Raw genomic sequence first — 26,233 nt, 5'->3', positions numbered from 1 at the left:
GCTGGGCTGGAGAACAGGGCTGCTCCCCCAGCACAAGCCCTTCACGCAGCTGAAGGAGTAGAAAATACAAGCAGTCGAAATGCATCAAGTTCGTGTTGGAGAGAAGGATCCACGGATGGTCTGGATCGGGAGGAGGATGCTGCCAGGGAGGCGGTTTTGGAGGCTGAGCCCAGGCTGAGGTCTGCTTCGCCTTCCCTCACAGGCAGGGAGTTAACACAACATCCAAAAACTCCTGCCAATTTGCAGGTTTTTACTCAAATGAATCCCACGACAGCTGCTTTGTAGCATCACATTCAAGAAACACCCAGATCAACATTATTTTTCTAAAAGAAATGAATCTGACACTTTTCCCAAAGACAGTTTTATTGGAGAGGTCTCCTGCCCTCTCATGACAAAGCTGATGCCTCCAGGGCAAAGCAAGCATGTCGGGGATTTGAAGATTTCCCTCAGACCAGGTCTGAGGTCCGAGGTGCCATCAGTGACACAAGGCTTTTATTGCAGTTCATCACAACCAGCGTGGCTCTCTCCAGCTCCATTTGGTCTCCTAAAGAGGCGATTTCCTCACTTGCCAGAAGATAAAAGACTGATGCGAAAGAAGCAGTGAAAAGGAAATTCAGCTGGTAGAAAGATTAGGAAGGGATGTAAGTGCTAAGTGCCACTGTCTATGTGCCAATCTTAATGCATTTCCATGCTCAAGGCCTTATTTAATTACTCTTTGCCAATGCGAAAAGCCTGCAGCGGACAGGAGAGGGGTCTGGGCGCAGCAGAGCTGCGAGTATCTGAAATATTCAAAAATCTGTCCGGCCACGGTCGCGGGCAGCCGGCTGCGGGTGGCCCCGCTGGAGCAGGGGGCTGGATGGGATGACCCCCGGGGGTCCCTGCCCACCTCAGCCGCCCCGGTTCTGTTGGAGAGGTGCGGTCAGGCGCCTCAGCTCAGGCTGACGTCCCCCACGTCCCAGGGCCGGGCTCTGCCCCGCTGCCCGCACCCGGCAGCCGCCCGTTGGGAGGCCACGGCTGCCCTGGCCGTCCCTGCCCGCCACCGGGGAGCCGGGCCGCCGCGCCCAGCCAGGCCGCAGCCACTGAGCCCCAGGGATCGCCTCCCTGGGGGGGCGGGGGGCTCCCGCAGGCTGCGGCCCGGCTCCCCGGGGCAGCCGTGAGCCCCACGGCCGGTCCCCCCGGGCGGCTCGGGTCGGCCCGCAGGGGAGCGGGCACCGGGTGGGCCCCGAGCCCCGGGCCCCGCCGCAGCACCCGGACATGGCGGCCCCCCGCGGCTCCCTGCGCAGCCACGTGACCCCGGTGTCACATGACCCCCGCATCACGTGGCACCGCGCCGCGCCCCGCTGCCGCCACCTGCCGGCTGCGCGCCGCCGCCGCCGCCGCGGTGCAAGGCCCCGCTCGGCTCCCGTACGTCCGGAAGTGCGTCACGGTCAGGTGGCCGGAAGTGGCGGGAGGCGACGGGGGCGGCCGGGCGGAGGGGCCGGCGGGCGGCAGGGCCAGAGCCGGCGGCGGACGCCGGGCCCCGGTGAGTGCGAGCGGGCAGCGCGGGCCGCCGCGTCCCCGTCCCCTTCCTCCCCGCTTCCCTTCTTCCCGCCCTCCCGCAGCGCCGCCCCCTCCGCCGGCAGCGGGGGGGCACAGGCGCATGCGCGGCGCCCCCCGCCCTGCCCGGGGGCGGCGGCCCCATAGGCGTGTGTACATACATACATATATATTACATATGTGTAGGTGCGGCCGTGTGGGTAAGTAGCGGGGCTCGGGCCTCCGGCGGTGCCCGCTGCCCGCCGGGGGCCGGGCCTGGGCGGCCGCTCCGCCCTGACCGGTGGCCGAGCCCTTCGTGGTGCCCGCTGCCTTCTGATGCCGGCGGGGACTTAAAAGGGGGGGGGGGGGGGGGGGGCGAAGATAAACAAACAAAAAAAGTGACCGTTTTGCACTCTGACGTCGTAATCTGGGGGGGGGGGGCGGAATCCTTTCCTGTTATTTTCCTCTTCAGGCCAGGCGCAGGTGATAACTGCGGGCTCTGGGCCAAAACGAGCTGTTTTACCCCCAAGATTTCACTGCCGGGATGGGACGTTTCTCCCCCGAAGCGAGGAGATGGCGTCTGCCCTTTTGCCGTCAGCGGCGCTGGGCAGGGGGACGCAGGGGACGGGGCGCTGGGCTGCAGCCGTGGGTGGTCTCCGAGCGCTGGGTCCTGCGAGGGTTTTCCAGCGCTACTGCGACCCCCTTGGCCTCTTTCAGAGGGACCAAAAGCACAGACAGCATCTCGGAGCGCACCTCTATCCCCTTTCACAGAGCCGATGCTCCGGGGCGGGTGGCATCCCTCCAGGAACGTTGTTTTTCCTGGTGTTCAGCTGCCGCTCAGCTGCGCGGTTGCGCTCTTGGCCGAGAACTCAGCTGTAAGCGTGACACACAGGCGCACGCACGCACAAAGATGTTTCCATCCCAAAGGACCTCCGCAAAATGCGTTCGCAGCCCGCGGGGCCCCGCTCCAAAACTCGCTTTCTGACTGGCTTTTTGGAGTCTCTGGAAGTGAAATTTCTGGAGAGATTTGCCCAGAGGTGGGAAGGAGTTTGGCTGTGTTTGAACAAGAAGAGAAGCGCAGTGGGAGGAGGAAGGAAGGCTGATTAATCAGAGTCAGAGGAAGAGAGGAAAATCAAGCAGAGGTGTAGGTTGAGTTGGAAGAGAAATGCTGTAGAAACTTGAAAGATCACAAAGATTTAGGCTGGGGGTGGGTGAAAGTCATGGGCAAAAGGCCACTTGGACCCAGCCTATTTGTTTCGAAGGTGCCTGAAGTATCTCGACCCATGCCGACCTCGCTCCCTTTACGTGGTCTTCTCTTTTTTTGCTGGATTTGGAGCAAAGGACAGAAATATTCTCTTTACTGAATGGCTTCCCAAATGCGTCACAGCTTAATGCTAAGCTACGTGGATGGTATTCTTAGCAGCACGCGACGTTCGCCTTCAGAGCCTTCAGTGCGCGAACGCTGCGACTTTGGTTCTCTGATTTTGAAGCAGGGCTGTCGTCGCCAAGAGAGTGTTTCTGGTAACAGCAGAGCGCTGGGTCTCGTAGGTAGCGTATCACCTTTCAGCAGCAAATAGAACTTGTGTTAAATAAATGGCCTGTCTCGCAGTAGTGCTTGCCTGTCTCTCGATAATACAGAAATAAATAGAGGACTTGCAAAAAGAGTCAGCCAAGAGAGTCTCTCAGAAAGTCAAGTAGGATAAGTGTCCTCTTGTCCAAGATCATTTTTGCAGCTTGAACCAGCCCCTCCGGGTGTCCTCCAGGACAAGCTCTGCGAGGTGCTGGAAGAGGAGACGTTGTTAGAGGGGACGGGGTCTCCTTCCCCCAGCCACGGTGCGGATCTGAGCCTTGCCCACTTCACGGCTGCCTGTCTCCAGCCGCACAAAGACTGCATCGTGTCACTTGCGGCCAGTTCAGGCTGGACATCACAGCCAGTAGAGCCAGAAATGATATTTTCATCAAACATTTCTATGTGCTAAACCAGCAGAGCTTTGAAATCCAGCTCCTGCTTGCTGCTGCGGCTGGCTTTGCGAGGCCTGGGCTGTGCCACAGCGTCACAGCTCTTGGCTCGGGTTTTACTGTCCAGGTTCTGAGGGGACTTTTCCCCCACTCACGAGACAGTCAGGGAGGGGTAGAGTCTCTCCTGCTGTCGCGATTTGACTTCTCACGCTGGAAGAGGACGGTTACGGCCTTGCAGCCGCCTGGCTGGTGGGGAGTAGCACAGCCGTAAGGGTCAGCAGGGCCTGGGGCCTGTGGAGCAGAGCCTGATCTGCCTCGTGGTGTGCTTTGAGATACAAATAAGGTGCCCGGCAAGCTTAGTGGCTCTTGCGTGTCTCACAATATTTATCAGCCATCTTAAAAATGCATTGGCCTCTTTTTTGTACCCTCCTCCTCGCGTGTCTGTCTCCAGAAATCTTTATTTTGGCTTGCCCTCTCTCTTTTTCTCCCCAGAGCTCCCTGTTCTCCACCCAGGTTGCTTTTTTCACTTCTGCTGGGGCAGCTGAGAGGGTCACTGCTCCAGCAGCTTCTCCTCACCCGCCAGCTGGCAGTTGCTGCCCCCAAGCTCTGCCGGTGGAGCAGAGGATGCGAGGTCTCCTCAGCTGCCTCAGTGCGAGTCGACACGGTTGATCCCAGAGGGCTGAACTGAGCCACTTGACTTTGCACTGGAGCAGATCGGGAGCGCTCCCATGCCAGCTCTGTGCCAAGATCCTGGCCTCAGACAGAAGCTGCGTCCCAACGAGACAGAGGTAAAGCTACCTGGTGAGAAAACAGCCTGCAGAGAGGAGCAGGCTGCTTGTGCCTGTGCCAGGTCAGAGACGTCTTGCCTGCCTGTCTGCTCCTGTTACTGCTTTTGCTGCTGTGGGAGAGTTCAGGGCGCACAAGAGACGGCCGAGGCTGCTGCAGGGAACCATCCCCACGTCTGGCACCAAGAGGGAGCAAAGACCATCACTTCGACTCTCCCCATCCTCCCTCCCTTCCCATCTCACCCTTCCTTGAGAGGAGCTGATGCTTCGCCGTTGTGATGCAGGAATAGATCATCTAATGGGTCACAGGAGACGCGGGGATCCTTGTACTCAAAAAAAAATCCAGCTGATGTTCAGCCAGAGTTGCTGCACGTGATCCCCCGTCCCGCTGCAGCCCTCTCTTACCCAGGTACCCCAAAGCCACAGCATTCACCCCACCTCTTCTTCCCCCAAGGTATCCGTTTTGCTGCTGCAAAACTGAGTTTGCCTGCACCGATTCGACATCTTGATCTGGCCCTAACTGGGAAGCCGTATGTATAAGCAGAGCTCGGTGGGATGCCCGTAAAGGATTTAATTCCCCCATGTGGGGAGCGCAGAAGCTAATGCATATCGCAGTAGCAGCGGCTCTGCCAGGCTTCGGCTTTCTGGGTTGCTCGGCGCCCTGTGGTAGTGAGAGCACGAAGGATTTTAAAGAAGTTGAACGTGCCTGGTCTAACGCATCTTTGGGGTTGGCCACACGTGGTGGGATAAGGGTGTGTTACACAGAGCGCTGACCTGGTGCTTTTTTTTAATCAGCATCTGAATCATCGTAAACAGGCTCCTTTGGCAGCTGGCGCAGGCTGGCAGCGCGCAGCTTCGCTCCTGACACATTTCTCATCCTCGCCCTCTGTGCTGTAGCTGGTTTAGGCAGGAGTTAGGAAGGCACCTGGCATTTTTAAGCCTGCTGTGCCCTAAAACTATGGGGAATGCTCCCAAGTCTGAAGCGTAAAGCTCTGTTCCCTCTGGTTCTCAACTTAGGATGTAGCATCTCATAATGATTTGTGTTACTTCTGCCATACTCTTCCCTGACTTCGTTCTGGGGCCACATTTCGCCTTTCAGCTAATCTCCGTCTGCAGGTTATGGGCCAGCTTTCACTCCGTGGACTGGTTTTGCGGAGACTTTGCTCGCAGCCTCCCCGTACTGCCTCCAGGCGCAGAGAGCAGTGCGGCACCCTGGATATCTCAACGACTTCTCGGGTGGTGGTTGGTGTTTCAGACTATGGTGACCGAAGTAGCAGAATGTTCTGTTTGAATACATAAAGTCTCTTGAAGCTGCAGCTCTACTGCAAAAATATGTTTTCATTGTTTAGAATGAAAGAAAAGCAGTTTGGGTCTCTTAAAAATGAAAAAGAGATTACTTTTTTCTTAACTCCCACAGTCTCTGCCCGGTTACTTGTAGCTGCTGAGTAGCGGGTACTACCCGGCCGCCGTGTACCCCGACGTCGGGTATGTCAGGTCGCCTGGGTGCTTGTCTTGAACCGCCTTTGCATGAGGTGATGTTCGATAGCGGCTGCCGTACGGCTTTGCAGGGAAACAGCTGCCCTGGCTAGGGGAAACACTGGCATCGCCTGACTTTCGGTAGCATAAAGGATAGATTAAAAAGTGCTTCGTGTTAGGTGGAAGCCACTCATTCTTCGTCTGCCCTTTTTTCAGTACCTGGAAGCAATTCTGACCCCAGTAAATTGTGATCCATGGCTACAGTGCTAATATGCCGAAGATTTCCAAGACTGAGCAGGGTGACTGCATTTTCGACTACAGCCAAGTGCAAGGCCGAGAGCGGAAGCAGCAAAAGTAAGCAGGAAAAGGAAGAGAACCCAGAAACAGCCAACACCGGAACCGAATCTGCAGCTACCATCCAGTTGCTGGATCCACTGGACTACAGAGTATTGTATAATCCATCTGCCTATGCCAAAAGCAGAGCTGCCTCCCAGCAGCACGCTGCTAGGAACAGCGGCCAGGCTCTCAGTGACGCTTTCACCAGCCCTGGCACTGCGCAGGTTCAGCACGCATTCGGTACCGCCTCTTCTCAAGCTTTGCCACCCCTCAGGAATGCCCTGCCAAAGCCCAAGCCCAAACCGCTCCTCAAGCAGACCATCTCGGCGCGGCTCTCTGCGGCACAAACCAAGGAAGAGGCAGAAAATGAAAAAACAGAAATGCATGACTCAAAGGAGGACCCTCGCATGTTTCAGAAGGGGAGGCCTGAGTACAGATCTCTCAGCTATGACAAGTTTGAGCCGACGGAGACCCTTCCGTTAGAAGAAGGTGACTCGATTTTACACAGTGTGGCCGTACACGAGGGCAGCCAGAGCCCGGGAACTGTCACAGACTCTTTTCGCAAGCTGAGTTGTTTGCCAGTGGAACAACACGCAGCACTGGTGTCTGAACCCAGGTTTAATGCGCTGTGTCGCTGTGCTGTCAAAAACATCAGTTTGTTCAGTACTTCAGACCTCATCGATATTTTAAAAGCTTGCGTTCGTTTGGTTGTCCCACCCACCCACCCGCTGCTGAACGCCTGCGAGAACGAATTCTGCCGGCGGGTGTGGGACATGGACCTGGAGCAGCTGCTGCTGGTGGCTGATTGCTGGCGCTGTCTGGAGCGTAGCGTGCCTTCCTACCTGAGCATTTTGTTCAGCTATGCCAACGTGCGCTGGAAAGACCTCACCTTGCCCCAGTTTGTTCAGCTGGTTTATATCATAGGTGAAGGCCGGAGGTCACCCGCGGACTTGCTGCAGAAGGTGGAGAGCATGATTTTGAAGTACTTGGACTCCTTCACCCTGGAGGAGGTGGGTGCTATCTGCTTAGGGCTCTTCAAGTCCCTCAGTGGTATCTCTGACCACGTCATGAGAAAAATTGCAGACAGAGTCTCCCTGCAGATGGAAGACATGAGCACTTACGCTTTGGTGAACGTGCTTAAAATGCTCCGCTACACTCGCATGGACCACTTACCCCTCTTGAAGGAACTTGGGAAGGTTATTCCCGCTCGGATTCCTACAGTAAACATCCAGGGCATCATGCACATCACTCTTACGTGTTCATCCCTACACTACTTTGATGAAGGCATTATGGCTGCTGTAGCCATGTCTTTGCCTTCTAAGGTGACTTACTGCCGAAGCAAAGATGCTGCCAAGTTCTTGTGGTCGTTTGGATGCCTGGACTATGAACCTCCGAACGAGGAAGAGTTTTACTCCAGCCTGATAGAGCAGATGCATAGAAAACTCCATGAATTTCGGAAGTTTCCAGAGCATCTCCTTACTGGTTTGCTTGGCCTGGCATTTGTCAACCGCTTCCCAGAGGAGCTGATAGACTATGCTCTGAGGGATGAGTTTGTCCAGAAAACGAGAGGTAGTAAATATGAGCTCAGAAAAGACCTGTTCACCCTTAGTAAGAGTGTTGAAATTGAGTGCCCAAGCTACCAAGGCAGCCGCCTTCCACCTCAGCTTTATCAAGAGATCACCGAGATGGTTTTGAATTTTGCAGAGCAGGAAATCTACGTCAGGCCTGAAATTGTGGAAGCCGCGTCTCTTCTCGAGAGCATGTTAGGTGGCCCCGAGTATGTGAAGAACCACATGATCCTGCCTCACACGAGATCCAGCGATCTAGAGGTTCATTTGGCCACGGATGGACGTCCCGTCCCTTTCAACTTAAAGGACCGTATTGCAGATAAGAAACTAAGAGACATTGGAGTTAGTCTAACCAATGAGTTAATGACTCAGCTTACAAAAGGGACATCTCACAGCCAGTCTCCCGTGGAAGTGGAAAATGAAGCCAGGACTCCCGGTCAGGAGAGAGGGGAAGAAGCACGAACACCATGCGTGGGGGATCGTGCTGCGCTTTCAGGTGGAGCTCTTATTGCAGGTGCCAGATTGCAAGTTGAGCCTAAATCAGAGCGCTGTCTTGAAGCCCCCCCGACCCTTACACTGGATCGGCGGCCTCGGGGGGTGAAACTGGCCATTCAGGTGTCCAACCGAAACCATTACTGCTACTGCTCCAAGCGGCTCTTGGGGCTGCACTGTTTGAAACGGCGGCAGCTGCGGCAGCTGGGGTACGTGGTGGTTGAGCTTCCCTTCTGGGAATGGTTTCCCCTGCTCAAACGCACGCGTTTGGAGAAACTGAGCTACCTCCATTACAAAGTGTTCGACCCAGCGCTGCTTAGCAGGGCTGGCTAGTCTGGGGTGCTGCTTGCTCAGAGGCTGACGCAGCCTCCCAGATGCATCTCTCTTTCTGATTACTGACGAAAATGGCCTCTGAGCGTCGGTTCAGTTTTTGGCAGGGTGCTTTGTGTGCTCAGGCTGCCTTGCTAAGTTAGCCAATTCCGCTTTGCTGACAGTCATGTGTCCCACGCTCTCCTTTTGTACGTGGATCCTCAAATGCTTCCTTGACAAATAAAAACTACTCTCCTATTCATTTTTCTTCATGATTACTTTTTTCTCTGCCCTAAATGAAAGTGGATGGATTTGCTGACTTTCTGAGAGCAGAATAGTGTCAATGCTGTCGTGATATTTGGGAGAGAATTGGGGTGATTTTTAGTCATGAAGCTGACCTGGGTGCCAGGAACACGCATAGATATTTCCTTACTGTTTCCATCACCATCGAGCTGGGGCTGGTGGGCACACGGTCCGAGTTTCTCTTCTCAGAGCTGTGCGTGAGCAGGGCAGAGCATGAAAGCTGAGTGGTGAGGTGGAAGCCGGGGCTGAGGGTTGGGGTGCTCTGACCACGAGACATGAATTTCTTACTCAGCTCTCAGCGATGCCTGGCAGAGAGGATTTGCATCCTGGTGACGCTGTTGATAACATCTGCCACCAAATGGGGCCCACAGATCCACCTTGAGGCGATTCCCCCGCCTGGGTGACGATGAGTCCTGTGCAAACTAGAGTGCAGACTCCAGCTGTGTGGAGCATCTGCTCTGGAGGCAACTGGTTTCGCCCTCCATCACGTGGCTCATCGTGTCATTTTCTTGCTCAGGATGGGGCCCGGCGTCCAATTTCTGCACGCCGTTCTGGGACGAGGTTGCTGGCTTCTTCCTGAGCTTTCAGGTGGTGTTTCTGAGAGGAGGGATGTTTTGTGAGGTGCCCAGGGCAGGCTCTGCATCTGAGCAGAGCTGTAGGGATTATTTCACATGGAGCAGCAGGTGAAACTCCCGTTCCCGCTGCAAAGGCAGCCGAGCTGTTCTGGCTGTCCTGCAGTGCGGCGTTTCAAGGCATACGAGGTGGAGGATGGGGAAGAGAGGCGGCAGTAAGCAGGTTGCTGTCCCAAGACAGATACTGTATATTAGCTCATTTTGGCTGCCTGGTTTAAAATGTCTGGGCTGTTTTGTTTTGTTTTTTTTCCTCTCCCTCAAATACTCACTATTACGGAGCACTGTAGTTCATTGTCCACTCTGCACATTCCTTACCGCAGCAGCTCCCTAGTCGTGTGTAGGACAGCAGGAAGGCACTTGGTGACTAGCCCCAGAAAGCCTGGTTTTAAATGACTTGTCCCAGCGCACGGAGGACCTTGCTGGCGTAGAAAAGTACAGAGTGCGGTCCTTCAGGTCTGCGTTTCACTGCCTCCATCGAGAGATCGTCGTTCCCCTTAGGGAAGGCGCGCACCCGAGAGAGATGGGACGGTTGTGTGACATCCCGATGGCGCTTCATAGTCTTGGAGTCCTTTGTGATCTTTGAGTCGTTTGTTTTGACAAGGAATGACTTTAATAACGCAGTTTTGTGGGTGTTGTATTTTTAAAGTGTTCGTAAATTCAGAACCTCCTTCGTGCCACAGCCGCCTGGGTTGCCGCTAGCACAGGGGACCTCCGCACCCGTTTGGGGCGTAATGGCAGCAGTAGCCATGGGAAGCCCCATCCACTGCCCCATCCCATTCTTTTTCCGGAGCTTTTTACAGTCTGCATTTCCCCAGCTCTTGCTTCAGCCCAGGCTCTTTGCCAGAGGGGTCCCGGGCTCGCTGTCCCCATCTGATCCTGGCTGCTCCTCTGATCTGCCCTTTACCTTCTGATCACAGTGTGTCCGGCCAGTTCTTACTTTCCTTCTTTACACCGAAGCTTAGTCCTAATCTCATTCCATTTAATCCATCCCCTCACCCCCACTGTCTGTCTTCCGAGTTGCATTTTCATGGGAAGAGTAAAAAAACCACAGTCCTGGCTAAAAACAACTTTTTAGTCCAGGACCAACTTCTGCTGTGAAGCGAGAGTGTAGCAGAGCTTCTCAGAAGAAGGGAGAGCAGTGACTTGGACATGCAGAAGAATGCCTTTTCCTCCTGAGACGTTGAACCTGGAAAAATTAGTCTGAGTTGTTTAAGTCCGTCAGGGTCACGAACGGGTAGGAGAGAATCCTATAAAATATACCTGTATATGCATACATAGCTCCTCATGCTGCAGACCAAGGAGTAGCTGAGTTTAAAGACAGCAAGCTTAGCAAGAGAATAAATTGTTTGTAATTAAACAGAGCTGATTGCCACGGAATATTAAGAGTATGGTAGAAAAGGATAGATTTAGGATGCAACCTCAGTAACAGCCTTAGGCTTGGAAGAAGACGTGAGTCTGTCCTGAGGAATGACTCGCACCCACCCGTGATTTGCCTGGCGTGAGGCAGGACTGCGAAAGGGGAGGCTGCACGGCCACAGGGTCCACGGGAGAATTTGGCATCCGCCGTAGGCAGGATCTCGGTAGGCAGTGGCTCATAAGGAGCGAGTTCTTAAAGCGATGAGTTTGCAGGGGTGTGGAGGTGAAGGTGCCTCACCTTCATTCGGGGAAGGTCTCACCGAGACTTGCCGAATGCGAATTCACCCATCTGGTCAGGTTGGAAGGGATATGGAGAAGCCTTCAGCCCAGGAAAGGGAGATGTGAGGAGAAATAGCAGAGAAGGCAAATCTTGCGTCATTCCAAGAAAGGGATCAGAGGGAGTTTATGTGCCATTTTTTGTAATACCAGCGATAGGGCCAAGCTAATTTACCAGGCAGCAGGTTCAAAATGAACTAAAAGCTGTAGCTGTGTCACACAGCCTGTAGTTAAATCGCCAATCTTCCTCCCACAAGATGTGAGTGCCAAAAGTCAGACCAGTTCAAAAGCTTATTTGAACAATTCCTCACTGGCAGCCCTGTGCTGAAAGCCTGTCAGGCTCGGAAAGCCAGGAAAGTAATACTGGAGGAGCATTCGTTTGTGCTTGCTCCGTTCCTGTGTTCCCTGTTGAGGAGCAGGAATGGCTCCTGATGGCTGTCAGATCAAATATTGGGCTAGTAGGGGTGCTCGGCTGGCCAGCTACAGCTCTTCTTCGGTTCACGCCTGCTTTGATCGAGCATTGGCATCGCAACCTTCAAGCTCTGCTCTCTGCAGGCTTGGCTTCTATTCTGTTGAATTATATATGTTGGATTTGTACCTCGGATACCGCGTTTCTCATTTCGTCGCACGCAGACCGGACTGCTCCCGCACGCTTAGCAGGCCGGCAAAGCGAGCTCGCTAACGCTCTGCGTTTCAGCAGCCGGGCCGACGTGGCCCCAGAAGGCCAATTTCATTTTGGCTGAACTAACAGCTTCAGCTGAAAAATCATTAAAGGGCTGCTTGTTCTTGAAGGAAGCAGTGGATTCCTGATTTGCAAGGTTGCCCAAGGCAATGACATATTAAAACTAAGGTTAACGTAAGGTTAAAACTCTTACCTCGCAGATAATTTCATTCTTAAAAGGGATCTGATATAACCAATTCGAGTCACATTTTTTTCAATGGAAAAGACGGTGCATTCACTTGAGTTTCTCTAATGAACATTGTCAGAAGAATCAGCTGGGTCGGTGTTCAGAACACAAATAATCTCCCTTAGAGCTGTTAAATGCCTCTTGGAGCTATTAAATACCGATTATTAATATTTGTGTTTAATCTTAGCTTATATCTGAGGTCCTGAAGCCCTGGAGAAACATTTCTCTTTGCGGCAGCGCTGCGTTAGTGCTGGCTGGTGTTACCCTCGTCCCGAGAGGCCCCGTCCGAGCTTGGCGCGTTGGGTGTCGTCCCAGAGTGCGGGCAGGTCCCGCCTCGAACTGCTGAAGGCAGCAGATAGACGAGGCACGCGGGGGGGAACCGGGCACGGGGGCAAAACACAGAGTTCAAGGCCGCAGGGTGGGGATGGACACCGGCTCTTTCCGCCTCGCAGCGGCGAGGGGCTGCGGTGCTGAATGTCCCGGTGGGATGACAGAGCACCCCGTGTCCCGCTGCACCCCGTGTCCTGCACGGCCACCTGAGGCTGCTCACGCCGATTCCTTGGACAACCTCATGTGGCATTCTGCTGCCTTACTGTATCTACAAAACCTCCTGCATCTTTGACAAACTTTCCGATCTAATTGCTACTCTACCCATAGGTAAGACGTTTTTAGTTCAAATAGCCATTTTCTCTTTGATGTTTCTCCAGGGGTTCACTAATTCATATTAATGCAGTTTTTTTCTCTCGATCCCGTCTCTCCACCACAGTCATTTGGGTTTATATTGGCTTCACCTCCTGGACTCGGATCTGAGCTGCCTTTTAGGAACCACGAGCTTGTATTTCATACAGGCTCCGAAACACAAAATCCTTTCGCTGTTCACTGATGCTCACTTTCTTTATTTTGCCTTTTTTTTTTTTTTTACAAGCTGAATCTGATGCTCAGAAAGTGAGCTCTCTCCAGCTGCCAAGATGGTAATAAACGTCTGTCTCCCACAGTTCAAGCCAAGAATTCACTGCAACAAGGTAAAATAGCGATGGGGGGGGTTTAGGGAGCCGGAGGGATGGAGGGGTTAGGTGGAAGGGGTGTGCCGGACTGGTTGGGGCTGGGGAGGGCTGCTTCGCTCCTCAGCTGTGATAATTAGCAGTGTTTCTGGAAGACTGATTTTTGGCTGGCCGTGCCAGGCTACCCTGAGAAAACAAAGCAAAGGCAACTCGCAGCAAACCCCCGTCATTTCGTGTGGTCTGGCTGGTTCAGAGAGGGATTTTAACACGGGAGGCTGTGTGTGTCCGCTGGCGACAGAAGCATCGAGGACAGATGCCGTCCCAGCCTAGGTAAGGTGTAGGCTCTTTCGTCTGCAGAGCTGAGAGCATTTTTGTCAATTAAAATCATTTTCCAGTGACGTGGGAGGGTTGTGATTCGGGTGGTTTTGCTCACAGCTTTCTCTTCCAAGCTCACCAGTCTCCTGTCATTCCCAGCGAGGCGGTTTTGTGAGCTGACGTTGGGAATCTGTCCTCCTGGATCCCCTTCCCCTTTTGCGCTTCTGTCTTGAGAGAGTCACGGATGTGCGTGCCCTAAGAGAACCCCTGTCTGGGTGCTTGGGATCTGCAGCTCACGTGAAGATAAAGTAGAGCTGAAGGCTCAGTACTTTGAAAAATTGGTATTGAGAGATGTCCCAACAGTTACTCTTCAAAATTTGGTTTGTCCTGCCTGTGCTTTGGTCAGTCTCTGCTAGGTAGTGTTAGAACCCTGTATAACCTCCTGTGACTGCTCCAGTGTGGCACACGCTCATTGTTGGAAGGCAAAAGCCCTGATTTTGCAGGATCTCATAACAAGACAACGTTATGTGTGTGCTTTGACTTGAGATACCTGTTTCCCTGCAGTATTAGAGCTTTCCCTTTCTCCAATAGAATGTGCGGCTCTTGACAATGTTTGCTGAAGTTACTGTACGAGTACTTAAGTTTTCACCCAGTGTCATCAGAATCTCTTCGATACTAACGAGTCTTTAATTCAAAGCCATTTTTTAGTTGTCTCCCCACCAACTCACACCCCAAAATCCAAGACAGCCTTGGATTTGTAAGTGTTGTGCTGTAAAAATAGCAGTACAGGTGTGACCGTCCCTCCGGGTGGGGTGTTCAGAGACCCAGCCATGCTGCTGAGGTCTGGTGTGATCAGGGGGGTATAGAGTGACCGTATTAAGCAGGTGGAATAAATAGATATTCCTTGCTGTTATGGGTTCATTTAGCAAGTGCTGCAGAGCTTTTAGGCCCCAAGGCTTTGAGGAAAGGGAATGGGTAGAGGCAGCCTGTCCAGGAGCAGACGAGAGGGTGGGGTTGCCTCTTCTGGGAGACATGGGATGTGGGACATGTTAGATGGATCTCCATCAGGGATGGGTTGGGTTGATCCCAGAGCAGGAGAAAGCAGTTGGCTGCCTGACCTCCGGAGGTTTCTCTGGGATCATAAACTGGGTGATTCAGGGACCGTTTCCAGGCGGCAGGATAGGCTGACATAATGTTTCACCCCCGCTGAAAGAGAAGAGGCTCCCATCACCCCCACGCACACATGCTCTGCTCCCAGCCCATTTGATGTAGTTCACTGACCCAGCCATAAACCACAAACGTAATTTTCCACTCTTTTAGCGGTCAGATCAGCTCTGCACATGGCTGGCCAGGTAACGGAGGGTGCAGAGAAGAGTGGATGGGACCGGGTGGCTGGAGGAGGACGGGAGCGGGTCCGCTCTGCCTCAGCAGCGGGGATCTCCTGGGTTGTCTCAGCTGCGCGTGAAACCGCAGCCTCGGTTCCTACTTGATGTCATCTTGAGAATCTACATAAGTGCTTGTGAAATTCGTTTCCTTTTATTTCCTTGCTTCAAATTAAATCCAGTTTTCTCCTGAAACACAGATTTCTGCTGACGGTTACGAAGTGGAGAATCTGATCTCCGAAGACCTTGCCAAGAGAAATCGTGGTTTCCGCAGCGAATACTTTATCAAACCTCCAGTCCACGTCACCATCTCTTTTCCCTTCAACATTGAGATCTGCAGGATCAATATCGACATCTCATCCGGGGGATACCAAACCTTCTCCGGGCTCGAAGTTTACACCTCTACCTCATGCAATAAAACCTCTTGGCAGAGCCCTGAGGGTCAGTTCTCAGGTCTGGCCGGTCAGCCTGTGTCGGACAAAGACACTTTCACGCTGGTGGGCAAAGCCGTCTTAAAAAATCAAAGCAAAGTGACGTTCGGCCACAGAGGCTTCAAGCCGAGGCCTCCCTTCCATCAGATGGAAAATGTCTTCTCCTACCCTGGCTCTGCATCTCAAGACCTCTGGAACAAAGGGCCTGCCTCGCTGAGCAACGTGTCGCACTTAAAAATCTGCATCACCCACGTGGCCGGAGGCGGCTTGCCTTGCATTAAGAGGCTGGAGGTGTGGGGACAGCCTGCCAAATCGTGCCCGCAGGAGGTGATCGAGGGTGTCTTTCAGGTGGCCTCCCAGTTCTTCGCCCAGGACATCGGTAGCCTCAAACCAGAGCTCTGGACGCCGATGGAGAGCGACTGCGTGCCCTTCAGCGCCAACGACAGTGAGCAGCAGACCCTCCGCAAGCTGGTGGATGTTGTCCAAGACATCCCCGAAGAATTCCTGGACCCCATCACTCTGGAGATCATGACCTTCCCCATGCTCCTGCCCTCCGGGAAGGTGATCGACCAGACCACCTTGGAAAAATGCAACCGGAGTGAGGCGTCTTGGGGCAGGGTACCCAGCGATCCTTTCACTGGGGTGGCCTTCAGCCAGCACTCGCAGCCCCTACCTCACCCTACCCTCAAGGCCAGGATAGACCACTTCCTCTTACAGCACAGCATCCCAGGCACCAACCTGCTCGGGAGGGCCCATGCCTCGGAAATGCTCGTACCTTCTTCCATAACAATGTCTTCTCTGAAGAGGAAAATGGACTGTATGGATCAGAGCTCCATGCAGCCACCTTATTTTTCTTCTACAAACTTACTTGTCACGTCTACCTCAGAGAACAGTGCTAAAAAAATGAAAACTGACAATGACTCGCATTTGATCCAAATGGACTGTTCGACAGGTATCGTGGCTCCCTAAGTCACCTGTGTTTCTTGAGAGTCTTGACAGCCCAGGGCCAGGTTTTCAAGTCGGGAGGCTCCAGTACAGATTCCCATCCCACCTCTAGAAAGCTTTAAGGTCGTTGCGTTTTGCTGTTGATAGATGTCGTGGAAGTCAGGTCATCGTCTCCTTCACCTCCTCTCTCCTCAGCACGACCTGCCATCCTGGGTGGTGTTTCCTCCCCTTCTGTTCCACTTTTTCTCATCTCTAGGCTCGTCGTTCTCCTTGTGTTACCCGTGCAGTCTGGTTCACAGCCCTCTTGTTTCCTCAGGTCACCATGTTTCCCTTTTAGTTTGTATTTCCTTTCTCCTCCTTGCTTTCAAGCCACTGTCCGTGTGAGACAATGTTTTTCTCGCAGTGTGCTGGCTTGAAGGTTCTTTATCATGGACGATTTATTATCCCAGCCATCCAATATGTTCTTGCATCAGCAAGAAAATACACAAGAGCAGGGAAAGCAATGTCTGGTGGTGCAGTGGTGATGGCACGGGGAGTCCTGGCTGCTGTGGATCTTATCATGAGGAGTGAGGTGGGGAGGAAGGCGGGAACGGAAAGCACTAATCCTGCTGACGGATTTCCCTGGCCGGGCATCGCCAGCCTGGGCTCTCGGTGCAGCTGGTTCCCTGCACGCTCAGCGTCATCGCACAGGTTGCGTCCCCGGGACAGGCTGGCTCCATCCCTTCCTAGGGGGCTGCTCTGGCTGCGGCAGAGGCCGAGCCTGGGGAGCACGTCGCTGCACAGCCTCCGGTCTGCGATAACCTGAGCGCGGCAGCGCGAGGGCTTTGAACAAACGGCAGCAAGGGAATTGCAGGCGGTGCTGCCTTCGGAGCAGGGAGGAGAGGACAGCACAGGCTGGGAGAGATTTGCCCAGGGTTTGCAGCTAGTTAAAGCAGAAAACCAGGTGGAGACGTTAGACAAGGGACAGGACTTGTGTCTGCAGGGGAAGGAAATGGGCACTGGTTCCCTTTCATCCTTGCTTTTCTCAGAGATCTGGTAGCAGCGCTGCTGCGCATAAGCACCGGGAGGCAGAAAAACAGTCCAGACCTGCAACCCTGAGATAAATTCCGCGAAAAGCTGAGTGCTTTCACCCACCTCGGTCCCCAGCCGTGCCGCAGCTTCTTACCGGGCAGCCAAGGCAGCGTTGCGGCAAGACAGACAGACCTCTGCATCCACCGAGCGCTGGGCGCGGGAGCGTAGGGCACTGTCGGTCCAGCCGCTGCCGCCCAGCACCATTCAAGTGCTGGGGCTGGACTGGTGAGGAGGCGACAGGCTTCAGAAAGCAAAGGTGATCTGTGGTTTAAAAATCTGTAGTTTAAATACCAAGGAGATTCACACCTCTCTCCCCAAAATCTGTTTGCTCTTTGTGGTTTATTCTCTAACGACTGCTACCGTCAGCCTCCCGTCCGTGGTGAAGAGCGTGGCTCCCGGGCAATTGCTCCTCTTGACTCCACGCTAGATCTTTCGCCCAAATCCACATCTATTTTGCCATGTTTGCTTTCTCCCCTGTTGGCCCAGGAATTCCTGAAACGTTTTGTAGTTGCTGCAACTGTTATGTGGATATAACTGTACTACATACAGCAACGCTTATATCTTGTATCGTTAAACTGAGTTACTGCTTTAGGTAATAATCCCGCTGGAGGAGGAAGGTAAACTTAAGCTGGGAGGTGGGAAAGAGACGTCTTTAGCAGTCTCATATTTAGATGAGCTTGAAGAGAGCGGCTGTGTCTGTTGCGAGCAGTCTGGTCTGCGTAGGACGGTATAAATACGTGGTGCACGGGTGTCTTCTGGTCACCTAAGGGCTGTCTCTAGGCAGGTAAGTTCAGTTCCCTTGTGTTCGCTAAACTAGTGGTCTGTAACGCATCAAAAGGTGGCCCGTGGCTTCTGATTGCCTTTAATGCCTGCTGGTACCTGTCACTCACCTTGTCTTTCTCCCAAAATTGCCCAAAAACATTTCAAGGAAAAAACTTAGACGATTCTTTAATTTTAAACAAAATCTTTAAAGACTTGGTAGAAAATAATTGACGTTTGATGGTAGCGGAGAGAGTCAGACTGCACATTTCTGCTCTGATCTCTCAGTCTAGAGCTCAGTCCGTGCTTTAGGAGGAATCATTAGTTATTTTTACTGCAGAGGCGTGTCACAGCTCCCGCAGGAGCAGGGGCTGCCCTGAGGGGTCCCGGAGCTCCCGGGGGAGCCGTGCCCGTACATAAATAAAAGCACAGTGCTGGGCCCGGGGAGCTCGTGCTTCAGTATTTCATCAGCCTTGATTGCCGTAGCAAATGTGCAGCACTAATTCAAAGGTCTTCCTTTGGGAGATGGATTTAACAGAATTAGTGATGCAGGCAACATTCTCTTAATGAATAGTCTTAATTAATGCCTTCGGTGTTGCACAGGACAAAACGCTGCAGGGAAAGGTCCAACCCTGTGCCTTTGGCTTTATCCCTTGACTCAGAACTGGGACAGAGAGAAGAAAAATAAGTCTCCCAGATTTTGTTAGTGGCTTAAACGTTCCCAGTTGGCTGCATGAAGCAAGCCCGGGGGCGCGGGGCTGGGGCCGTCAGTGCAGCAGGCTGAGGGAGCTGCCTGGGGTTTCAGAGAGAAAGGAGTTTCTGGATTATTTGGCATTTTGGCCTTGTTTGGACCTGCAGATATAAGCCAGCACCTGAAGGTTCGTTGGCACTGGGGCACGACATGAATGTCTGACAGTAATCCGTAGGGCTTTCCATCTTTAGGACCCAAAGGAGATGAGGCACTACATCCCCATCCTGGCACCTCGGTGGGGAAAAGAGACCTCTCGAGAAAACAAGTGGCAGAGCTCCTAAAATCCCGAGTGTTTTCCCTTGGAAAGGTCCAGAGGCAAAGCAGCATTTCTGTCGCGCATTGACGGCTTGCTTTTTCCTGGCCTCCGCTTCTCGAGCTTGTGCTTCTCTTTGCAGATCTGGTCTCTCACGAACAGAAGCTGTCGGAGAGTTTGGACACTGCCTTGACCTCGGCGCTCAGCTCGATGCCCTCGTTTACGGCCAAGCTGATGAAGAGCCAGCAGCAGGCGCCGAGCGAGGGAGGCTGCAGCAGCTCGTGGAGCGCGGGCACCGTCCTCGGTAAGCAGCAAACGCCTCTGGTTCACCTTTGGGAGCGAGGGAGGAGAGCAGAAGCGGGACCGGGTTAACAGGGAGGGTTGTGCTGCTGCTCAGCATCTTTCTATGCCTCTTCAGACCCCAAAATAGTATATATTCAATGTAAAAATATTATCTTGTCTCCCAGCAAGCTTTACTTAACAATCCCTAACTACTGCCTTTGCGTCTCAGCAGTTTTCATGGTTTATTCTCCCAGTGAGGCAGGTTAGACCTTGTTGACCCCCAGAAAGTGGGGCACGGTGTCCACGTCCATGGGCAGAGCAGGCTCCAGCGCGAGTCCTGCGATTTGCCCGCGGTGTTGGCTGTAGCGTGCCTGCGCTGCCGAAGGACGCGTTGCGCTGGGACGCGGCGCTCGGCCCAGCCTGCGCCAGGTTAGTTCAGCCTGAGAGCTCGCCCCGCGTCAAGGCTTTGGCTGTTCCCAGAGCTCTGCGGGTCGGGCTGAGCGGCTTAAATGTTGCCAGGTAGCTGCACAGAGCAAGCTGGGGAGCTGTCGCGTGGGTGGGGAGTGGGTCTGGCAGCTGGAGAGGTGTACATCTAGCAAATACCGCGTAGCATGCTGACCCCTGACAGGAACAGGTAACGGTAGCAACGTCACAGGCCACCTGGCCAAGCGTGTGCCCAGAATCCTGTCAGGTTTGAAGATCTATAAGCCAGGCTGTTGAGTCCTCGCAGTTCTCATCACACCTGCTAGCGAGATGTGCTAATCCAGCTGTGTGTGCCTACCCAAAATGGTTTCTTGGGGGCGCAGGGAAGCGATGAACCTTCATACGTCCCTCCGCAAGCCAATGCCCTAACTGCTGGCTTGCTCCTCTTCTTCCCCCGAGCGAGGATCTGCCTGCTCGGGGCAGAGAAGAGGGCTCAGAAGGGACCAAGTCACCCTGAGAGGGGCCGGGGCCGTGCGGCTCCCCGCGGCTGTCTCTCTCTGGACAGCTTTTGCTGTTACGCAGCGACATTAAGCTATTAAGCTTTTTCCTGTCCCCTTTAAAATTGCTGCTGTTTAAGAGTTGACTGAGTAGCCCTTGATAGCTCGTGTGTGAGAGGAATGCAAAGTGATACCTAAAGCGTTGCACTCGGGAATCGGTGATTCTAATCCGAGCGTTGGAAAAGCGGAAGGGAGGCCGATTTAGTCTCAGTAAAAGCAAAAAGCCCTTTACAGTCATCTCTCCTCAATTAAAAGCCTGATGGTGCAAATGCTGACGTGATCCAGCCCCTTCTGAGCACAACCTGCCCCAGAAGCCAGACCGTTCCCTTTCCTTACGGTAGGACAGAGAAAAGGGGCCGCGGTCTGGAGCCGGGAGCGCCTGCGGCTCCGCCGTACGGCTGCAGAAAGCGGGGCCTTCGGCTCGTAGGCAGGATTGGGCACGTAGGGGTGGCACGGCGTGGACTCGTCACCCCCCCCGACCGAGCCGCTTCTCCTCTCGCCTTTGCAGAGCACGGCAGGAGCGGCCAGACCCAAGGATGCTCTTCCTGCGGCAAAACCTTCTCCTCTTATTTCAAAACGGAGCCCGTTTACCAGCTTTCCTGCGGCCACCTCATGTGTCGCCCGTGCTTGGCCGAGAAGCAGAAGTCTCTATCGTCGATACTGTGCGGGAGTTGTAAAAGATCGGCTGCCACGCACGACGTCAGGAGGGTTCACTTCTGAGCCCGCGGCTGCCGGAGCCCGCCGGGAGGACGAGAACAAGGAGCCGCTGCTGTTCCCTGTGTCTGTATCGATCCGTAGGAGGACGAAGGCCTTTGGAGAGCTTGCCAGATGGGCACCCGTAATGGCGGAGAGGACTTGGTCTTCTTGTGCTTACAGAGTAGTGGGGGGTGGGGGGTTAGAGCATTGCGCCAGAGCAAAGCGATCCGAGGATAATAAAAGCCATAGCTTCTTTAACAAGGAATATGTATTTATACAGAACTGATTTCCACCCGTCGCACCCGCCCCCTTACCACCATCCCAGTGGCTCAGTGGTTTAGCATAGGTGCCTTTTGGACTGTGAGTTTAGCTTCCCCGTGAGTTAAAACCATTTACCTATTTGACGAGCAGCCGTTCGGTCGTGGACCAGGCGAAGTCCTCGTGATTGACGACATGCAAGCTACCTGACTTCTCCCCTTCCCCGCCTCGCTCCCCTCCGCCCTGCCGTGCCCTCGCTGTGCCGCAGGAGCCCGGCGCTCACCCTGGAGCCCAGCAAGTCACGACGAGAGGCCGTGGTTCATGCGTGAGTAACCGGCAGCGATCTCATCCTGCTCGTGCGAGCTCGTGTAGAGAAGCCATCGCGTTACGCCAAACGTCACTCTCGGTTTATGTCGTGGGACTGGACCAGCTCCCGTCTGGCTGATAGACATTTAAGCCTTAATAAAATTATGTTTAAAGTCAGGTTCTCTTTCTGACTCGTAATTGGTCTCATTGTGAGTCTTAATGATTTCGTGGAGTGAATCTCTTTGCAGAGTGCTGAATAAATGGGCTGGAAAAAGCTAAGTCAGTCGACACAAAGGATCTGCAGACCCGTGGGCTTTAGGGGGTTGTCACAGCAGCTGCACGGACCGTCACCGGGTTGAGACTCAGATACCTAAACCCCAGGAGGTCTGGTCTTCAAAGAGCTGTTCAGAAGGAAACCAGAAGGGAAAATCACTCGGATACGTGCTGTCCGCAGCGTGGCCTGGATGCGCCGGGGGTAAGGTGACAGCAGAGGGTTTTGTCACCTGTATAACCCCCTGCTGTTGCCACTTAATTGCTAATTTCTCTCGGCGGAGCAGACGTTTCCTCGCTGATGTTCTGTGCCGGTTTCTCTGGGGTAACGAGCCTCCGGCTGACTCAACTCACCTTTGCGTGTAATACTTTTATTCTCTTAAAAGGCGCCTACTTGCTGAGCAACCCGTGATGTGGGGGGCTGCTGGGCACAGGGAACGGCGGGCTCGTCCCGCAGCTTCATATCGGTGCCGAACTGACCTTGCTCCTTGTCTGAGTCAGCGGCAGTTTGTAATCCATCCCCATTTCTAGCAAAAATAGGAAGTCCCCCATCTTTAAATAATAAACGGTTAGAAAATAAGCAAAAAAAAATCCTAAAAATCCCACAATTCAGAGGCAGCAAAAATCCTCTTAATTCTGTGGTGTGTTTGCAGTGAAGCGTCGCGGCGTGATTCAGTGCTCACACCTCCTCCGCCCCGCGTCTCCGGGGAGGGATCGCTGCCGGAGTTGCTCCCCATCCGCGCAGCCGTCTCGTTCTTCTCTGGCGCTAACGAAGCCCCGTCGCCTCCGACGAAACCCAAAGCCGCCGGCTCAGCCGAGCATCTCTCCTGCCCAAAAGTTTCTCGTGATATCCCGCCGGTGGGCAGCGACTCGGGCTGGGAGCCATCTCGCTAGGGTTGAAGGCAAGGTAGCTCCCGAGGGGCCCTTGGTTCTCCAGGGAGGGACAGGGAGCGAGTGCGGATCCTGACGGAGCAGCGGTGGGAAGGGATGGGAGGGGGCCGTCCCGTCCAACCCCCGCTCAGAGGAGAGCTCATCTCCCTGTTCCGTCAGGTTGCTCAGAGCCTTCATCCACCCTATGTCTCCTCCTCCTTGACCCTGTAGAACTCTGGCAGCAAGTTTCAACCCCTGCGTCCCCTCTTGCTGATACAGGGAGGGAGAAGGGATGAATTTTGGCACTGGTGAGGCCGCCCCTCGAATGCTGTGCTCAGCGCTGGGCCCCGCACCCCAAGGCGGCCATGGAGGGGCTGGAGCGTGGCCAGAGCAGGGCAGCGAGGCTGGGGCAGGGGCTGGAGCACAAGGCTGGGGAGGAGCGGCTGGGGGAGCTGGGGGGGCTCAGCCTGGAGAAGAGGAGGCTGAGGGGAGCCCTCATCGCTCTCTGCAACGGCCTGAAAGGAGGCTGGAGCCGGGGGGGTCGGTCTCTGCTCCCCAGGAACAAGCGATGGGACGAGAGGGAACAGCCTCAAGCTGCGCCAGGGCAGGGTTGGGTTGGGTATTGGGAAAAACTTCTTCCCCCAAAGGGCTGTCAGGGCCTGGCCCAGGCTGCCCAGGGCAGGGGCTGAGTCCCCATCCCTGGGGGGATTCAAAAGCCAGGGAGATGTGGTGCCTGGGGACATGGTTTAGTGGTGGCCTTGGCAGTGCTGGGTTAACAGTTGGACTCGATGATCTTAAGGGTCTTTTCCAACCTTAACGATTCTGTGATCCTGTGATTCTGAATTGCCTCTGCGCCCACCTCTCGTTGCTCAGGGAGGGACCACGTTCCCCCAGCTGGGTGTGAGTCCTCCTGATCGCTCCCCCTGCAAACCAGCCGGGCACCGAAACCTCTGCGGGCAGCAGAGACCCCCTCTGCACCCCAGAAAGACGGGCTCGGCGGTGAGTGACTCGTAGCCAGGACTTCCCGCGGGGTTTTCTGCCAGGACCCACAGCAATTCCCATTAGGCTCCCACACGGAATGGGCAGATGCCACCAGCAAATTTATTTCCCGGCACCGAGCCCGTCTTCTCTTGGGGAGCGGAGGAACGGCCTTTGATGCCCTCCTCCAGGGGCGCTTGGGAAGGCCCACCCAGCCCTTGCCGCTCGGCGACCGCCCGAGGCGGCGGCCGCATCCCAGCGGGGCGGATTTGGGCGGGCAAGTGGCAAAGGCAGCGCCCCAGCAAACCTTGACGTTGGCGGCTCTTCCTTCTTCAGATGAGCAGCGAAGCCATTTTCCGTCATGTCGTGGAAGCAGAGGAGCATCTTTAGCCGAGATGCGGAGAAAGAAGGGGCTGTGCTCAGCCCCGGGGGTGCAGGATCCCCCCCTCCCCATCAGCCTCCAGCCATTAACCCCCCATCAGCCACCCGTTCACGGCGACTGGGTCAAACGCTGGTGGCAGGCTGGCTGGCTGCTGAACGCCACGAAGACAGGCCCATTTGAGGAGCATTAGCGCGGCCAGGCAGGAGGAGGGAGCGCGCCTTTGCCAGCCTGACCTGCTTTATATCCCCCGTGCGTGAGCAACGGGGTTAACAGGTTTCTCCTTCTCTGCTGCATCCCCCTCCAGCCACAGCAAAGGCAGAAAAACGCACAAATTGCTGAAAATCGGGTTTTCCACACGGTACCCAACGTCCTCTAATTTATCCTGATTAAACTTTGTCACTTCGACCTCTGCAGCGGAGCTCCGCGACCTCCGGCCGCTCTCCTGCCTCTGGAAGGGCTCTCAAAAACCTCGGCGGAGGCTTCACCGCTAACGAAGCTCTCGCTGTTAATGAAGGATTGGGGGGGGGATGTACTTGTGGTTTGCCCTCACCATGTGCAAGGGTGTGCTCACTCAAGGATTGGAAAATCGTAATTTCTGTTGCTTTAAAGCTATGGGTGCAGCCAGAGGGTGCGAAACAGCGTGGGAGCGTTGCAGGTCGCTGCAGGACGCCCCGTTTCCCAACACCGGGGTTATTCCCCGATGTGAAAAGCGATCGGGAAGGGCACAAGCAGCGAAGCGCCGCGGCCGAGGCTCTCCAGCGGCCCCCAGCCCCTTTGCTGGTGTCTGGGAAGAGCCGGGGCCGTGTTTCGGCGGAGCAGGAGGGCCGGGGGGGTGGACCGAAGGATGCTGCCCGCTCCTCGCCCCGTGGCAGGCCTTCGGGGCCTTCCTCCGCGAGCCGAGGCGCGCTGGGTTATAGATAGCAGGCAGCTAACGCCGCCGATGAATGCCGCGGCGCCCGCCTCGCCCGCCTCGCATGTCGTTAGGAGATCAGCGCTAACGAAGGGGGCTCCTCTGGGGCCCCAGGAAGAGCCTGGGGACGAGCAGGGACGTGGTGGAGCAAATCCGGTGCCGGAGACGCGGAGAAGGGACCCCCCCCCCCCCCTCCTCGCCGTGGCTGATGTTGGGGGGATTTGGAGCACGGATTCGAGTAGCCCCAAAGCATCGAGCAGGAGCTGGGTGCGGGTTGGGGGCCCCAGCATCACCCCGGGTACCGGTGAGCAAGGATGCTCCTGGCTGAGTCTGCCCATGAAACCCCACCTCCTGAGTCACTTCCCCCAGGACTCACCCCAGGGGACCCCAATATTTTCCTCCCCAAAACCCCCTTTTTATGTTTTCTACTCATTTTTTGCCTCCCCCCCCCGCCTCTCCCTTCCCACCTCATCCTCCCCTTGATTCCCATAAGTGATTCTGCGTTGCGGCCGCGGAGCCTCTGCAACTTGGAAAAACATTTTATTAAACTTCCTTGACTTTAAAGAGCATAATTACATTTTAATCTCATATTCCTGTGTTATCATTCCAGACACAGAGTCATTTGAATGCAGATCATTCCCGGCTAATGTAATTTTACGATACAGTAATGAAGAGACGGAGCATGAGCGTCTAACACCCAATTTAGAGCTGACATTTGGGTTTCTTTTAAAGAAAAGTTTTCCCAGCCGAGGGCTTTTGCGTCCTCCTCGGCCCTGCAACGCAAGTGGGCTCCGGCTCCCGCTGTGAAGGGATGGGCTTGGATGGGGAAACGTGGCCGGTGCGAATAATATCGGTCATTAAAGCTGCCCACGGCTGCCCCACGTGGGTGATTCAGCGTCTCTGGCGTGGGCACGGGGCAAATCTGGGAACTGGCTGCTCCCCTGCTCCTAGGAAGACCCGAGTCAGGGGCTGTGGTTACCTTCACCCCACTTCGGGGGGGAAAATCACCCTCGTTTTACCCATCAAAAAGCTCTGGAACCCCCCCAAAAGCCAGGACCGTCACCCCCCCAGGTTGATGCATCCCTCCAAAAATCACAGGGCAGGAGATGGGACCCCCAGCACCGCAAGAATCGCCCCAAAATAGATGCTTGCCCTTACCTCTGTGTGCCTCAGTTTCCCCTGGGCGCCGAAGCGATGCTCTCAGGTTCACTGCCCCCCGACGTCCCTCGCTGCTGCCTCCGAGGCCCAGCACGGCGCTCGCTTTGCTTTTCAAAGCATTTTTGGTTTTGCCAGGGTGGATCGGGATGCGCGAGCGGAGCAGCAGCCCCTTCCCCGCCCAGGGCCCCCCTCGCTCCAGCCGGGGCTGCGCCGGCCCCTTCGGCAGCCAAGGGACGCTGACGAGGGTGAGGGAGCGAGGG

General features: G+C 54.8%; 2 protein-coding genes across 4 annotated transcripts; both read left to right on the top strand.

Moving 5' to 3' along the window:
* The first annotated feature begins 1,445 nt into the window (after positions 1-1,445).
* UBOX5 (U-box domain containing 5) lies at positions 1,446-22,207 on the top strand. 3 transcript variants are annotated; one of them, XM_082315176.1, is made up of 6 exons: positions 1,503-1,522; positions 12,163-12,632; positions 12,901-12,997; positions 14,874-16,056; positions 19,026-19,187; positions 20,654-22,207. In XM_082315176.1, exons 3-6 carry the CDS (start codon positions 12,944-12,946, stop codon positions 20,863-20,865), a joined length of 1,611 nt encoding a protein of 536 aa, XP_082171302.1. In that variant the 5' UTR covers positions 1,503-1,522; positions 12,163-12,632; positions 12,901-12,943; the 3' UTR covers positions 20,866-22,207. The 3 variants fall into 3 exon arrangements, with proteins under 3 accessions (XP_082171300.1, XP_082171302.1, XP_082171301.1); XM_082315174.1 differs by lacking the exon at positions 12,163-12,632 and having other exon boundaries at positions 1,446-1,522; XM_082315175.1 differs by lacking the exons at positions 1,503-1,522; positions 12,163-12,632 and adding an exon at positions 8,229-8,340.
* FASTKD5 (FAST kinase domains 5) lies at positions 1,891-8,464 on the top strand (the record flags this gene model as incomplete). The annotated part of the gene is made up of 1 exon (XM_082315173.1): positions 1,891-8,464. Exon 1 carries the CDS (start codon positions 5,990-5,992, stop codon positions 8,462-8,464), a length of 2,475 nt encoding a protein of 824 aa, XP_082171299.1. The 5' UTR covers positions 1,891-5,989.
* Positions 22,208-26,233: the final 4,026 nt, after the last annotated feature.

Source organism: Platalea leucorodia, assembly GCF_965183815.1.
Source record: "Platalea leucorodia genome assembly, chromosome: 6".
In the NCBI taxonomy this organism is placed as follows: Eukaryota; Metazoa; Chordata; class Aves; order Pelecaniformes; family Threskiornithidae; genus Platalea; species Platalea leucorodia.
Note: the sequence above shows the minus strand (reverse complement) of the source record. Positions and strands in the feature narration are given on the sequence as shown.

What these genes read in the sequence shown, in the direction of transcription:
- UBOX5 (XM_082315174.1), top strand. Translation starts at nt 12,944, where the DNA reads ATGGTAATAAACGTCTGTCTCCCACAGTTCAAGCCAAGAATTCACTGC. An exon ending in CAAGAATTCACTGCAACAAG is followed by an intron (nt 12,998 to 14,873) that starts GTAAAATAGCGA and finishes CCTGAAACACAG; the next exon opens with ATTTCTGCTGACGGTTACGA. An exon ending in GAGCGCGGGCACCGTCCTCG is followed by an intron (nt 19,188 to 20,653) that starts GTAAGCAGCAAA and finishes TCGCCTTTGCAG; the next exon opens with AGCACGGCAGGAGCGGCCAG.